This window comes from Ipomoea nil, unplaced genomic scaffold, assembly GCF_001879475.1.
Source record: "Ipomoea nil cultivar Tokyo-kokei standard unplaced genomic scaffold, Asagao_1.1 scaffold1043, whole genome shotgun sequence".
NCBI lineage: Eukaryota > Viridiplantae > Streptophyta > Magnoliopsida > Solanales > Convolvulaceae > Ipomoea > Ipomoea nil.
Window position 1 is genome coordinate 2,641,608 of NW_017617471.1, and position 15,930 is coordinate 2,657,537.

At 36.0% G+C, this 15,930-nt stretch overlaps 2 protein-coding genes across 2 annotated transcripts; one reads left to right on the forward strand and one right to left on the reverse strand.

Annotated features, from left to right (window-relative positions):
* The first annotated feature begins 786 nt into the window (after nucleotides 1-786).
* On the forward strand, nucleotides 787-10,745 carry LOC109181422 (villin-3-like). The gene is made up of 23 exons (XM_019331182.1): nucleotides 787-1,199; nucleotides 2,507-2,641; nucleotides 2,899-2,998; nucleotides 3,108-3,176; nucleotides 3,259-3,495; nucleotides 3,589-3,766; nucleotides 3,916-4,048; nucleotides 5,242-5,401; nucleotides 5,498-5,645; nucleotides 5,743-5,843; nucleotides 5,923-6,081; nucleotides 6,509-6,577; nucleotides 6,662-6,730; nucleotides 6,812-6,949; nucleotides 7,290-7,418; nucleotides 8,342-8,489; nucleotides 8,599-8,609; nucleotides 8,709-8,849; nucleotides 8,939-9,064; nucleotides 9,236-9,298; nucleotides 9,434-9,695; nucleotides 9,808-10,043; nucleotides 10,135-10,745. The coding sequence occupies exons 2-23, from the start codon at nucleotides 2,586-2,588 to the stop codon at nucleotides 10,246-10,248; spliced, it is 2,847 nt and encodes a 948-aa protein (XP_019186727.1). The 5' UTR covers nucleotides 787-1,199; nucleotides 2,507-2,585; the 3' UTR covers nucleotides 10,249-10,745.
* Nucleotides 10,746-13,216: 2,471 nt separating this feature from the next.
* LOC109181128 lies at nucleotides 13,217-14,698 on the reverse strand. Its single transcript, XM_019330883.1, has one exon. It carries the CDS (start codon nucleotides 14,696-14,698, stop codon nucleotides 13,217-13,219), a length of 1,482 nt encoding a protein of 493 aa, XP_019186428.1.
* Between the last annotated feature and the right edge of the window lie 1,232 nt (nucleotides 14,699-15,930).

A 15,930-nucleotide genomic window follows, 5' to 3' on the forward strand; every position in this document is an offset into this window, starting at 1 on the left:
GGTTCTATTGTGATTCCAATTGCTAAGCAAATACAATTATTAAGTTAAGGGCTTTTTGAATTTTAGGTGACGGTTTTATGTGTGGAGTCATTAATGATAATTATGTTGTTATTGTTGAATCTCAGCACACTTAATCACATAACTTTTTTTGTTATTGATTGACATATCATACTTAAAACTAATTGGTGACAAGTGGAAAGACATTAATTAATCATTTAATCACATCATTTCATGATTAGCTATATCGTCACATCTTGAATCGAGTAGGGACAAAACTCAGCCAACTCAGTCGACGCCCAACAATCACCTTTTGCATGCCATCATATATGGATTATCGATTTGGGTCAATTATGTTAATTTATTAAGTGGAGCTTATTGGATTATGCCGTTACTCTATATTTTTGCAATAACGTGATTAAATATTACAAATACCGGTGTCGATCGATCAATACAGAATACATAATATTAAACTAAGAAAAAAATATATATTTTACCCATCCTAATCTTTATGTTCCTAATTTCTTTTCCTGAACATGGTATATAATAATTGAGTGCCATAAATTGGATGACTCCCACCAATCAAATAGTATCATGTCATGAAGTAAAATTAAGAGGAGAAATTTTTGTAAAGGTGAATAACATTACTAAACCAAATATGGTAAAAAGAAATAAAAATAATTTAAATGAGAAGGAAATTATTTATTATTTAAGGAAAAAAAGAAAAACAATAATGATAATTTAGGACGAAAAGCCAACATGGCCGGTGCCTTAAAGCTTTTTCTTCTCTATCTGTCTCGCCATCTTCATCATCATTCGTCACTGTTTGTGCTGTTTCTCTCTCTACAACTCTACAAGTATATACTTACCAGTGTATGCTATCCATTATCTCTCTAAAATTCGCACATACTGTCTGTCTGCAAAAGAAATACCAAAATTTCTGCACTCAAATCTCAAAAGTCTCAAAAAGCTAGGAGGAGAGAGAGAGAGAGAGAGAAAGAGGCAGAAGTTTTTCAATTATTCACTCCTTTTCCCCACATACACTCTCTCTCTCTTTTATTTGCCAGCTCTGCTATACCCTTCCCTCTCTCTTTCTCTATACTCTTTTCTTCTCTCTCTCTACACCCATAATTCTGATCACCATCGCCAGTTTATCTTCCACAGGTGCAGAGAGAGTGAGAGAGAAAGGGAGATCTTTTGAGGTATTGTCAGAATTCTATCGATCTCTTTGGAGTTGATCGGGATTGTTGTCTTTGTTGGTTTGTATTTGGAATTCTGTTGTTTTGACTTCGTGTTTGACTACTTGCGTTCCAGTTGAATGTGTTTAGCTTTGCTCTCGTTTCTGGTTTAATCTAACTTGTGGCATGATCTCTTTTGAGTTGATTGTTTTTGATTTGTTTATTTTAAAGGCTACTTTGTTAAGCAGTTCTGGTACTAGATTAAGATCAGAAGTCTCTTTGATCTGCTAATCAGTGAATTAACTGAAGTCCTTATAGCTAGCCAAAGTTAATTTGGATAAAAGTTTGCATTTTCTGTAAAATTATGCAATTAGCTAAGCATATTAATGTATTAGATCGGCCATAGATTTTAAGGGGCATCTTTTAGGTTGTTAGATATTGGATATGATTGCTGAAAGAAGAGATTTTGCACAAAATTAGCTAATCTTGCAAAGCTTGTAAGATCATGATCTTCTGGATTTCCACTTGCAATTTGTTTATCTTGTACTCCCGTGTAATATCTGCATTTGAATGGCTGGACTTTATCAGAGGTCAGCCTCACTTGGCCCCTAAGAATGGAGTGTGTAATAGGAGAGGTTGAAAGAGCCCTTTGATTTCAAGTTTCAGATTGGTTGAGGCTCTTTTTCTGATTTTGGATGACTGCCTTGGGGAAAAAATGTTTCTTGTTGAAAGAGTTGCAACCATTGGTCGATGGGGGGGTGGGGTTTCAAGCATTTGCTAGCCATGGCATTCATGAGTATCTATGGCAAACATATGTTTGAGTTTATGTGGCATCCTACTTTTTTCCCTTCTTTGCCAATCTTACATCATTACTCAAAGCATTGTTTAAGAAAAGGCTTGCTTGTTGTAGGGAGAAGTAAATTAATGTTATCACTTTAAACAAAAGAATGAATTTAGTAGTGTGTCATAGGTATTTATGACTTTCAAAAAATACCTTGGATAGTATTTGTAAACTACTGCTATCATAGACTGTATGAATGTAATTAGAATTTAGAAGAGGCCTGCTCATTGCCTTAAATATCACATGTTTGCTTTGCTTGTGAATAATGTCTTCTTACTAATAGAGTATTTTTAAAAAGAGATTGAATTCTTGTATTGGATGTTCTAAATGTTTTGATCCATGTTAGTTTCTTTTCCTTTAGCAATTGTTCAATTGTACTTTTCTCACTACACTAATAAGTTCAAAAGAGTTCCTAATTTTTTGCAATTACAATCAATTTTGTTTCCCAAGTTTTCCTAACTGCTTTCATGCTCCATCATTTCCTTTGCAGTTAGTTTTTGTGGAATAGTTCACAAGGTATAGTGTTCTTTCTCTTTTGAAGTGTACGAGGAATTCAAGGAGTTTATACAATGTCTAGCTCTGTGAAAGAGTTGGAACCTGCATTTCAGGGAGCAGGGCAAAGAGTGTATCCTTTCTGCAATAGTAACTTGACAAGTAAATTGATTTTTTTTTGCAAACATGATTCGATATGGGAAAGTGGTGAATGCATATAGATCATCAATTCATCATGTATTGTTCGTCTGTTTATATTTATGTATATTATTTACTCTCTTTTTTTTTTCTTTTTTTTTTTTTTTAATTTTATTTTATATATATATAAAAATAATGTGGATGAAGTGTATTATACTATTTCACACTGAAGTTATCCTTAACTCTATCTAGTGGGACTGAGATTTGGAGAATTGAAAATTTCCAACCAGTTCCATTACCCAAATCTGATTATGGTAAATTCTACTCGGGGGACTCTTACATCATCTTGCAGGTGCATGCTGGTTTCATAATTATGTGCTGCCGAAGTCTAGGTTTTAGTCTGGTTAATATAAGTGATTGTGGTTATAATATACTCCTTGTGGTTGCCATTTTATTTACAGACAACTTCTGGTAAGGGTGGTGCTTATTTGTATGATATACATTTCTGGCTTGGGAAGGATACTAGTCAGGTATAGCCTTATCTTTCTTCATTCTTAGCAACAGTCCATCAGTATTATGTTTTTCCATTCTTAATATATGACTATACATTAGGATGAAGCTGGAACAGCTGCAATTAAAACTGTAGAACTCGATGCGATTCTTGGAGGGCGAGCGGTACAGTATAGAGAAGTCCAAGGTCATGAAACTGATAAATTCTTATCCTACTTCAAGCCCTGCATTATACCATTGGAAGGCGGTGTTGCATCTGGATTTAAGGAGGTGGAGGAAGAAGAGTTTGAAACACGGTTGTATGTTTGTAAAGGAAAAAGGGTTGTCAGGTTGAAGCAGGTATTAATGCATATTGAGGGACTTAAGGTCTCACTGATGTGTCTATTTCTGCTGTGATACAAGAGTATGTAATCTCACTCAATTTATCACCAGGTCCCATTTTCTCGATCATCGCTAAACCATGACGATGTGTTTATTCTGGATACTAAAGATAAGATATATCAGTTCAATGGTGCGAACTCTAATATTCAGGAGAGGGCTAAAGCATTAGAAGTGATTCAGTTTTTGAAAGACAAGTATCATGAGGGAAAGTGTGATGTTGCTATTGTCGGTAAGCTTTTATATTAATAATATTTCTTGAACTTTTGTATTCCTCAGAAACTATAGATGTACCCGCTACTTTCTAGTGGACTAGGCAGTTGGTGGCATCTCGCCTAGAAAGTCCGCCTTGATAACTATGTCTGTAATTGTGTTCACCAGATGATGGAAATCTACAAGCTGAAACAAATTCTGGTGAATTTTGGGTGCTTTTTGGAGGGTTTGCTCCAATTAGCAAGAAAGTTGCAAGTGAAGATGATATTATTCCTGAGAAGACTCCCCCCAAACTTTTTAGGTACTTCTGAATTTCATTGTTTTTGCCACTTTGAAACTTGATTTACATAAATTATGTTATCATATCACTCCTTTTAGTGATTTGCTGAAATTGAGAAATTTTCAGTGCTCTGCCTAAGAGAGAGATATATATTTTTTTAATGATTTTGGTCATCATTATTCCTTCAAATGAATGCTAGGAGTTCTAAAATGAAGGAACTTTAATAGTAAACTAAGTTGGTTTAAGCCTTAAACACAAATCCAAATATTTCACTATAAAATTGGAAATCTTTGAATTTTTTTTTAATATTAAAATGATTTTACATTTCAATCACATTAGCCATCTCTATTCAATGGTTAGCCCTTTTAAAGGTTAAAAATAGTGATTGCTGAGTTCTAACATAAAGTCAGCCTATGTAATGTGGTTTTTCAAAATTAACTTGTTGGAATTCTTGTTTTTATTCTGGCAAAAATTGGAAAAAAAATCAGTTGTTTCATATAAATTTATTATTTCATGAGCTAAATATCAGGAAGAATGGAACAAAGTTCCTTCTATTTTAATATCTTCTTAGTCGCTTTATTCGGAATTCTCTCTGATTGATCATTGCAAGATAGTTAAATTAGTGTCTTTAAATTAGTTCTGTAGCATCTGTGAGATGGCATGCTTTTGAGCTTGAAATGGGTGAAGCTTCAAATATGGCTTGAGATCAATTTGAATTTCTTAAGCTACAACTGGTATCCAAAATTATCGTTGTAATCACTCATATGTGCATATGAGTGCAAATTGTTTAGTGAATATATGATCATAAGCCAAGACTTTCTATTTAAACTAGCTAATCCAGTTTATAGCTCTCTCTCTCTCTTATTTTTATATTTTTCTGAACCTTCCAATAAATTAAATGGGTCATTGTTATGAAGGGCTTTAGTCTATCGGCACCACTTTTCTGCACCAATAATGTGTAGAAGTCTTGTGCATCAGCAATTTGGCTTTCTTTGATAGTAGTTGTGGCCCTGACACTCTTTCTCGAAGTCTTACTAGCATATTTTATTCCCTTTGCACAATTTTGTTGATGACAGTCATAACATTAAATCTTTAATATTTGTTCTTGCTTTCTTCTTGCTGATTTTTTATGTTAAGAGTTCTTTTTAGGATATACTAATGTTTGGCGCTGTATTCACTTGCCAATAAGGTGCTAATGCCCCCTTCTTTTGCAGCATAAGTGATGGTCAAGCCAATCTAGTGGAGGGTGAACTTTCAAAATCTTGTTTGGAAAACAACAGATGCTATTTATTAGATTGTGGTGATGAGGTATTTGTTTGGGTTGGCCGTGTAACACAAGTGAATGAGAGGAAATCTGCTATTCAAGCTGCAGAGGTAGAAAGTCTGTTTTATGCCCTTCTTAGTTAATTTTATGTGTGTTATTTAATGTGATAGAGATTCTCATACCTTTATACTAAATGATATCTTCAGGAGTTCATAGCCTCTCAAAATAGACCCAAATCAACGCGTATTACTCGGCTTATTCAAGGTTATGAAACACATTCATTCAAATCCAAGTTTGATTCTTGGCCATCTGGGTCAGCACCTGCTCCTGAGGAGGGAAGAGGAAAAGTTGCAGGTACGGTTAATTTTGACGTAGAATACTGACTTTTTTATTACTCTTTTTTTCTTTTTACATGTGTAAGTGTGAGTTAATCCTCTCTTCATTCTTGTAGCTTTACTCAAACAACAAGGTGTGGGCATCAAAGGGGCAAGCAAAAGTGCCCCTGTAAATGAGGAAGCCCCCCCCTTGCTTGAAGGAGGGGGGAAAATAGAGGTGGTGTTATCTTTTAAATTTCATATCGGTGACAGCTGTCATCTATATTATGTAATACTAAATGCTGCCTTTATATCAGGTTTGGTGCATCAATGGCAGTGCGAAAACTCCAGTTCCCAAAGATGATGTTGGCAAATTCTACAGCGGAGATTGCTATGTAGTTCTATACACCTATCACTCTCATGATAAGAAAGAAGATTATTACCTGGGCTGGTGGATTGGAAAGGATAGTGTTGAGGTAAACTATTGTCGGTTGAATAAGAGAATTTGATTTGAATGTTTTTCTTCCATTTTGTTAAATTATGTGCTTTAATCCAACTTAAGCCCAAGCTAATAGTGAGGAAGAGTATATATTCATATTAGTGAATAGCATTTATATATTTAGACAGTACATTTAATACGAAAGACCAAATTTAAAACATTATAGGAAAATGTTAAAGAAATTAAAAGAGCAAAAGAAGAGTTAGTTTGACCTTCAAATAGTAAACATGACAGCTAAACCAGAATAGAGCTAGTAATTGCTTAATATAAAAGAAATTTTTGTAATTTTAATTTGTTTTTTCAACTATATGTATTATTAGAATGCTGTTTCTTTGGTTTTCTTAGTCTACGATGACGTGTTTGAAATGTTTATAGTTCTTAAAGTTCTGTTTTAATAAATCCAGGAGGATCAAAAGACGGCAGCTAAGTTGGCTACCTCAATGTGCAATTCACTGAAAGGGAGACCTGTTCTGGTACAAGTATTTTTATTTTTATTTTTGTTTTGGCCCTTGAGAAATCTGGTATTTTTAGATTGAATAACCTTAAATTTCATGTAGGGTCGTATATTTCAAGGGAAAGAGCCACCCCAATTTGTTGCCATCTTCCAGCCACTGGTGATCCTCAAGGTACCTCGTTACCTCATCTTGTTTACTGCTAAACCTGGAATCTAGAATGCATTAATTAAACCAGAACTACACTTTTACCAGGGTGGACTAAGCTCTGGATACAAGAACTATATTGCAGACAAAGGTCTAAATGATGAAACTTACACTGCCGATTCAGTTGCTCTTATCCAAATATCTGGAACTTCTGTTCATAATAATAAAGCAGTTCAAGTCGATGCGGTATGCTCTTATGATAATTTTATTTTCCATATGAGCTGCTCTAAATTGTGACCGTGTTTCAAGATATTCTCCAGGCAGTCATGTATTCTTGATTCCCTAACATATCACCCACCCACCCCACAAATTAGGTTTATAGTGCAAGTTGTCTGTTAACTTGAAGAGTTCTTTATGGTTTAGACAAATTGGTCCAGCTTTTATTTAATGATGTTTGATGTTTGTCTGGAAATTAGTCATCTTTGAAGAATGATGATGTTCAGTGCCAAGAACGAATTTCTCAATCTGTTTACATAGGCACCATGAATTTCATTGCAGACATGAAATAATTTTTTGTTTTTGTCAGGTGGCAACTTCATTGAACTCTAATGAATGTTTTCTTGCTCAATCCGGCTCTACAATGTTCACTTGGCACGGAAACCAGAGTACACATGAACAGCAACAGTTAGCTGCAAAGATTGCTGAATTCTTGAAGGTAAGGCTTCTCTAGAAGAGTTCTGTGAAAGACTGAAAGGTGCTTTCTTCTTTGATTCTTTTGTTTGTTTTCTTCTCAGAACATAGGGAAAAGAAAAGAAAACCACCTATGGAATAATGAGTCAGCTCGAGTCTTCGAATTTAGGTTATTATCATATGGGAAAAAAAATTTGATGCACCATAAGCATATAGCTACTACATACCAATGGTGAACCATATCCTTCCATGTCATAAAAAATAAAAGTCAATATTGACTGTCTTTTTTTTGTTAATAAATATTAACCGTGTTTACATTATTATAATTATATTAATAATTAGGGTTAGTAGTTGTAGGTTGTGTAAACAGAAGTGTTTTACTACTAAACTGATCAATTAATATGCTGTACATAGGAGCCTATATATACACACTAATAGTAGGACTCAGCCACTCATTTGAATTTCAAAATGAGTAGCTGAGAGTAATCTGCTAACAACCTTCTAACAGTAGTGTATTGTTCATTGTATTCCTGTCATTTCTCTGCCTTGTCATGTGAGTAAAGTTAGGGTTAATGCTCTTTTTTAGAATGAATGAGTGTTTTTTAATTAAATAATATAATTATAATAATTTAAGCATTTTTTCTATCTGCAAAAAAGGATTCAATCAATATTAAACATTAAACATTCTTTTTAATGATATGTGGTTTGTGGTTTGCCATTGGGGTCTAGCACTTATATTCCATCTGTACATCAAATAATTTTTTGTATCACATGTGTATATCTGCATCATGTTGTGCATTTATATGATATTCTGGATTGCTTTGGCTACCGTAATACTGTCTGACTGACATATCAATTGGCAATTTCTTCAACTTCTGATCATAGTTATCTGTGTTTCAACTGCAATACGACTAATTAAGTTGAGTTTTGCTCAAATCATAATATCAGCCTGGAGTTGCATTGAAGCACACTAAAGAAGGAACCGAGAGCTCAGCTTTCTGGTTTGCTCTTGGTGGTAAACAAAGCTATACCAACAAGAAAATGCCTCCAGAAGTCGTCCGTGATCCCCACTTGTTCACATATTCTATCAATAAAGGTGCAATCTTTAATATGCCTGCCATTTATTTATTCTTTTAGTTTTCTCAAGAAATGCATCATCAGTCTAACACTTTTAGCCCATGTTTTGCTTCCACGCGGATCCTCAGGAAAACTTGAGGTATTTTCTAGAACTTCGCTCGTTGTGAATTCTTTTCGTATATTAATAATTCTGTTACACTAGTTCTCACACACACGATCCCCTTCTTCCTTGAATTAGGTTGAAGAAGTGTACAACTTCACCCAAGATGATCTGTTGACAGAGGATGTATTGATACTCGACACTCATGCTGAAGTGTTTGTTTGGGTCGGTCAGTCAACAGATGCAAATGAAAAACAGAATGCTTTTGAAATTGGGCAGGTACTAGACTAGTCCTCGCCGGCATTCATATATTATGCTAAGTGCTCATTTGGTTTTGAGTTTTTAAAAAATGATGGATATAATTGCAGAAATACGCTGAGATGGCTGCATCTTTGGAAGGGTTATCACTTCATGTTCCACTGTATAAAGTCACAGAAGGAAATGAGCCTTGCTTCTTCACTACATTCTTTTCTTGGGACCCTGCAAAAGCTACTGTATGTTCGAAACTCTCTTAGTTTTTAGTTTTATCGTATTCAGAAGGAATTGTATGCTAGTGTTTCCAAACATTTATGTGCCAGTCTTATCAAATATCTTACTTACGGTGGCATATTCAGTTTTCTTAAATAATAATGTTCCGTAACTTATTCTCAATGTATTGTAACCAGGCACATGGAAACTCATTCCAAAAGAAGGTCATGCTACTCTTCGGTGCTGGTCATGCTGCAGCGGTAATTGCTATATTTGATATGTGCTTACTCTATATTCTTTGTAAATATAACCATTTTAAGTATCGAATAAGAGATGTTATAAGGGACAAAAGAACTTTCACCGCTCCATCTTTGAAACTCCGTATTCTTTTTTAGAATCAGGCAAGATCGAATGGGACAAATCAGGGGGGAGGGCGAACTCAAAGAGCATCAGCCCTGGCTGCTTTGAATTCTGCATTTAGTTCGTCTTCTTCAACAAAAGCTACTTCAGTTTCAAGGCCAGTAGGGGTAAGTCAGGGGTCTCAAAGAGCGGCTGCTGTAGCTGCTTTATCCTCTGTCCTTACTGCTGAAAAGAAGCAGCCAACTGAGACCTCTCCGGCCCGATTTAAAAGTCCACCACCAGAAGCAACTCCCACTGGTATCAATCTCCTTAGTTTTTACCATTCCCATTTTTCTGATGCTCTCGTTTGATTTATGGTTGCTCAATCATTACATTATCTCTGTATGACATGGTTGTGCGATGATTGCAGCTGCAATTGAGAACGAGAAAGCTTCTGATGCAGTTGAAAATTCCAAAGAATCTTCTGAAGTCAAGGAAACGGAGGTAGCTGAATCTGTAGTAGAAACCAACTGGGCAGAATCGGAGCCAAAGCCAGAGCAAGAACAGGATGACAGCAGTGAATGCAGTCAGACTATATTTAGTTATGAACGGCTAAAGGCTAAATCTGACAACCCTGTCACCGGGATTGATTTTAAGCGGAGAGAGGTTTGTATTTGCAGCTTAATATTGTTATTGCTTCCATATTCTTCCCAGCTATCTGTCTTCTTTATTTCTGACTATCGCGATTACTTTTCAGGCTTACCTCTCAGATGAGGAATTCACGACTGTTTTCGGGACAACAAAAGAGGCATTCTATAAGTTGCCCAAATGGAAACAAGACATGCTCAAAAGGAAAGTCGATCTCTTTTAAATACCTAAAGTCCAATCCACGTGGTCTCTCATGGTGTCTTTGCAGCTCGTCATTTGGTTTTGACAATGTTTCTTGCCCGAGCAGCCTACTTTTCGCATAGGTACTTAATGCCTGGACTCGGTCGATTGGTATATGCTTTTGGATGACCATAACTCTTGGTAGTTTTGGATTTTGATCCTGTGATGTCTGCTTGAAGAGAACTTATTTTTTATCGCTCTTTTTATTGCTGCTGTGCTTGCCATAGTCTGAAGCTTGTAGTTATGAGGACAACCTGGTTATAATTCTTTGATTTGCTTAGCATGTCTGTCTGTGATTGGTCGAAGTCGATTATTTTTTCTTTTTTTCTTTCTTAAAGATCATTATTTGTTGATCAAAAGGGTGTATATGTATTTTCCTTTCACTTGGTATCATGAAATATATAGAAATTGGTGTTTTGGTGATAAGCAGCCACATTAGTATTCTATTTTTATGAAGATAGTGGTTTGAGGTTTGAACTATATTACAACTGTCTTTGTACTATTGGTGTGTGATACATTTTGTGGTGCATTTCTGTAATATTGTGTGGTGCATTTATGCATATTTGATAGTGAATTCTTACCGGTGGCACATTTCTGTAGTACTGTGTGGTGTATTTATGCATACCCAGTGTTGCAAAAATCGCGTCTAGGCGCTAGGCGGACGGTCTCCTAGGCGCCCTAGGCGGTCCCCAGGAGCCTAGAGACCGCCTAGCAATTTTTTTAACATTGTGCATACCTGATAGTGAATCTTTACCGGTGGCACATTTTTGTAGTATTGTGTGATACATTTATGCATACTTGATAGTGAATCTTTACTGGTGGCACGAGAAACACTGTCCATGAACATATATATATATATATATATATATATATATATATATATATATATATATATATATATAAAATTCATACTCAATTTAAGCCAATTGAATTGAGTTTGAAGTGCACGCTTATTAAAAATATATAAAATAAAATAAAAAGTTGTGTAGGGGCTTGCTCGTGCATGTTGTAACTCTTCATTGGCTCCAACTTCTCGTACGTATTAAAAGCCAGACTTTAATATATAATCCTTTTTTTTCCACTTCAATTACGTGACGCATTTATTTGTGGTCCAAATTTTGTCTTCGGCCGTACAAAATAATTTGTAGCATAATAATTTGGTTGTCTAATGATCACAGAAACCTAGCAATTATATTATATTATTAAACAATCATCTAACGATTGTCGTTTGTTTCTCTGTTTATGTTTGACGTGTCTGTTATTCGCCGAAGCAATTGTCTTAACTGCTGTTTGTTTTCTTAATAATGAAACCAAAGACTTTTCAGCGTTTGCAAACCAAAGAAAATATTCATTTTGCTAACACAGAAAATACATTTAATTTGATTATATAATAGAAAGTTTTTTTAAAAATTTATCCAATACGCAAATAGAGTGGGGGCATTCTAAGCCTAATATTTGGCAAACATAGAAGATTTATCCCATTACAAGGAAGCCTGCCTAATTGTAAGGATCAATGACTAGAATATGCGGTCAACAAGTCCAAATTATCAATATGTGTCGTATTTTTTTTTTTTTTTTTGACAACAATATGTAAAACTCCTTTGGGAGTTGCGTTTTTGGTGTATTTTTTTTTTTCGTGTATTTCTGTAAAACGCAAGAGGTAGTTGCGTTTACGTATTCGTATACGTAAAATGCATTACGCTCTTGTGTTTTCCAACGCATACGGTATCCCCCAAAACGCTACTTACTTTTGCGTTTTACGTATTATACGTAAAACGCAAAACTAAGTTGCGTTTTTGACGCATTCAAAAAAAAAAGTTGCGTTTTTGACTTTTTTTTGTACCGGCCGTCTCCGGCGAATTTGAAGGACGGCGAGAACCACAAAACGCAAGTCGCATTAATTGTGCAAGGACTTTTTTCGCAATCACCACGCTGAACCAACTGTGCAACACCACATTCTATTAATATTTGTCTTTTTAAGTATACTTAAATAGCCGATGAACAGTACACAAAACGAACTACCGGTGCCGGAACCGCCTATAAAACGCAAGTGATTTTAGCGTTTTAACGTTTTATTCAAATAACGCAATTCGGTCTTGCGTTTTTGTAAATTTCTCCGGCGAAATACGCCGATAAACACAACGCATTTTGGTCTTGCGTTTTATGTATTTTCAAGTATAATACGTAAAACGCATCTCCCAATTGCGTTTTAACGTATTCAATACGTAAGATGAAAACGCATCTGGGAGATCCGTTTTTCGTATACAATACGAAAAACGCAACTACCAGTTGCGTTTTAAGTATTTAACGAAAAAAAAAATGCGAATTAAATACCTTCAAAAACGCAACTGGTAATAGAGTTTTGCATTTTTTGTCAAAAAAAAAGTCAGCACACATTTTTGCAATTTTTCACCCCATTCTACACATTTTAGTCATTGATCCTAATTGTAATGTCAACTCTTAGTAAAGTTACTTTTATGAGTGGGAAAGTATCTTAGTTATATCTATGAAACTTTTCTTTAAGTTTTAAATAATTTTGTTTAGTAAATGATATAATTTTCAGTAAATTTAATAGTTTTAACGATTTGATTAAGCTGAAACTTTACTAAGTTGAAACGTTTAAGAGTTTGATTGAAAGTTATAATAAATTACATCATTATTCCTTTAATAAGTCAATGCCATATTTAGTTATGCATTAATGTGATAATTTGACTAGGTTGGACCGAAATGACTCAATACACAAAAACATACTACTTTGTATTAGATTAGACTTAATAAAACATGAATAATAAGTAATAACTCTATCATAACATATAATAAAATACAATAAAAATTTCATAGAACAAAATAACAAATGCTATATATCTACAATATAAGGTTTTTTTTTTTAAATAAAAAAATAAACTAGTTTAAACTACATTTTTACCCTTTTATACTAGTGTAATAATCTTCTAACAATCAGGGTAAACTTGGGAATCTAAAGATAATGAACACAAATGTTTCAAAATCACAACACTTCCATCCCCATTACTATTCCCTGGCCTAGCAAGTGCAAGTTTTGACACTATGGGCAAGAAGGTGGCACCTGGTTTCGAGTTCAACCCAGTGAGTGAACTCAGCCGTGGTATTGACTCGCTCGACACCATTAAATTCACATTCCTCAATGCGAACTCACTTCTAACGAGTTGATTGATGACTCCTGACTCGGTCACCGGGTTCTTCCTCTTCCGTTGCATTGCTGCCTGGACGATCTCCGTCAGCATTGCGTTTGATAATCTCCGGACCCCTCGAGTCCCGCCAGCGACAATGCCCGGGTGAACTGAGTTTTGGCCCGAGTTCTTGACGTGTTTTGACTGAGTATGTGTTGTTAAGTACACTGACTCGGGGGTCCGGTTCTTGACTCGCCCGAGTGGGTCTCCGAGTAGGAGAATTTCCTTCACGTCCACTAGTGTCACGTGCCTGAAATTCCTCCTGACTCGTCCGAGTAGCATAGGGTAACAAGCCCATCTCCTCAAACTCATCGGCACGTGATCTAGAAACCCGGCCAATGAATCCTCCGGGTCAAGCTCGTCCGCGTCGAAACCCACCACCGAGCCGTAACTCATCCGAGTCGACTCAGTCGAATTACCTTCAATTATATTATTATTATTATTTCTCTTAATTTTGCGTCCCCAGATTGGCTCCCCACTTTCCTTCTTCTTCTTCTCGGAAATCTTGAACTGGGCCACGCCGAGAATAGCCTCGGAGCTCCGATCACGCCGGCCGAGGATGAGTTTCAAGAACGAGTCATTCTCCTCGGCGACGACCCGGTCGAAAGCCGGCGACTTTGATCGGAAAATGAGCAAAATATCCGATTTGGACGAGAGCCCGGAGGTGAAAAAGAGGCGTAGAAAGAGCTTAAGCTCGAGCGGAGTGAGATTCTCGACGGCGTGAGCGATAATGAGGTCGTTCATGGCTCTGGTGCCTCTGCTGTAAAGCGAGCCCATTCCTTGCAATGCATGGGGGAAGGAAAGGTTAACGGCATTGTGGGAGGAGGGCGGCGGAGAGGGAGGAGAAGAGAGATGTCTTCTGGGAGGGAGGTGGCGGGGGGAGTTGACGACGGCGGGGTCGAAGCAGAGAGTGAAGAGGAGGAGCGTGAGGAAGATGAGGAGAGCGCAGACGGAAACGGTGGATTTGACGGTGGAGAGGAGCGAAGAGCCGCCGGAGGAAACGGAGTAGCGGCGGAGGCAACGGAACGAAGGCGGAGAAGGGAAGAGAAGATTCATGGCCGCCATGGGGCGGCTGGTTTTCTTTCTGTCATGAATGTCGTCGGCGCCGGAGGTTCCATTTTCGGGGAAAAAGAGGAACAGGAAACCCATTCCTCCAGTGTTGTCGTCGCCGCTTCTGTTAGTGTTGCTACTGCCGACGTTGTTATTGCTGTAAATCCCATCCATGAATCGCTGCTCTCTCTCATCCAAAATGGTTCTTTCTTCCCCTTTCACTTTCCCTGCTAGTAGCTTTCCATCCTCCTGGACCTCTCTGGTTCTATATGTATATATGTTCTGCGTTTACACTTTAAACCTCCATTTCTCTATTAATATACTGCAATAATAATAAATTGTTTTTACTTCCATAACCTACGAAAACATTAACCCATAATCAATAAATTAATCGCACTTATTTACTAGACTAGAGTTATATAGCAGGGATGAGGTTGAATCCCAACCCCAAGGGACCCGCCCGGCCAGACAGATCAGCGTTTGTGAGTATGTTATTATTGCTGATAAGATTCGATCCCGAGTCATTATTTTTACATTTTACTTTGTGATTAACTGAACTGTTCGTACAGGCATGACGTTGAAAGTTGAAATTTATTAAATGCCATTAGATTGATCCAGATTCTATTGAATTAGTCTATTTGATAAGATAGATGTAGATATTAGTGCAGTATATTAAAAAGATGGTTCAATGAAAATGGTGCAATTAGAGTGGTTAAGTTCTTTTAATCTCACGGTTCGTTGTCACTCTAATTGATGCTTGAAGGAGACTTATTCACAAATTAAACATGGTACATTATTTGCAAGATTTTATATTAATGTTGGAAGATAGGTTCTTTGATTTACAAAAAAAATCGTTATCTGAATGTACGTTCTAGGTGAAGTTTACTTTTGTTACTTTAACAAATAAAGAATTACAAAAAGTTCTCAAAATCAATAATGTCAATAGACATTTTCATAAGAAGTAAAACTTAGAACTTTAATTGTGTCTGATTCTCAACGTACCATGTACTTGAATCATTTAAATAAACAAATTTTTTTTTTATCAATTGTACGTTAACAATTAAAACGACCCAAAGAATTGAATAACTAAAATGGAAAATGTTACATGTACTTCCATTCTGTACTTCTAACTTGTATTCCCACACACAACAACATTGATATAGATACTTATATTGGGACCCACATAAAAAAAAATAACTTATCAGAATTTGCCACATTTAGGATAAAATTTAAAAAATAAGATTAGAGAGTACATATAGTATAACTCAACTAAAATTGTATTTCTCCACTTTAATGTGATGATTAAGGTTGAGAGAATTGAAGATGGTTGCTGGATTTCAATTGTGGGGTTGCTAATTAAGTTGTAGTTTTGTGGTGGATACATACATACTCTCAACACTTGCGTC

What these genes read in the sequence shown, in the direction of transcription:
- LOC109181422 (XM_019331182.1), top strand. Translation starts at nt 2,586, where the DNA reads ATGTCTAGCTCTGTGAAAGAGTTGGAACCTGCATTTCAGGGAGCAGGG. An exon ending in TTGGAAAGGATAGTGTTGAG is followed by an intron (nt 6,082 to 6,508) that starts GTAAACTATTGT and finishes TAATAAATCCAG; the next exon opens with GAGGATCAAAAGACGGCAGC. An exon ending in AAGCAGTTCAAGTCGATGCG is followed by an intron (nt 6,950 to 7,289) that starts GTATGCTCTTAT and finishes TGTTTTTGTCAG; the next exon opens with GTGGCAACTTCATTGAACTC.
- LOC109181128 (XM_019330883.1), bottom strand. Translation starts at nt 14,698, where the DNA reads ATGGATGGGATTTACAGCAATAACAACGTCGGCAGTAGCAACACTAAC.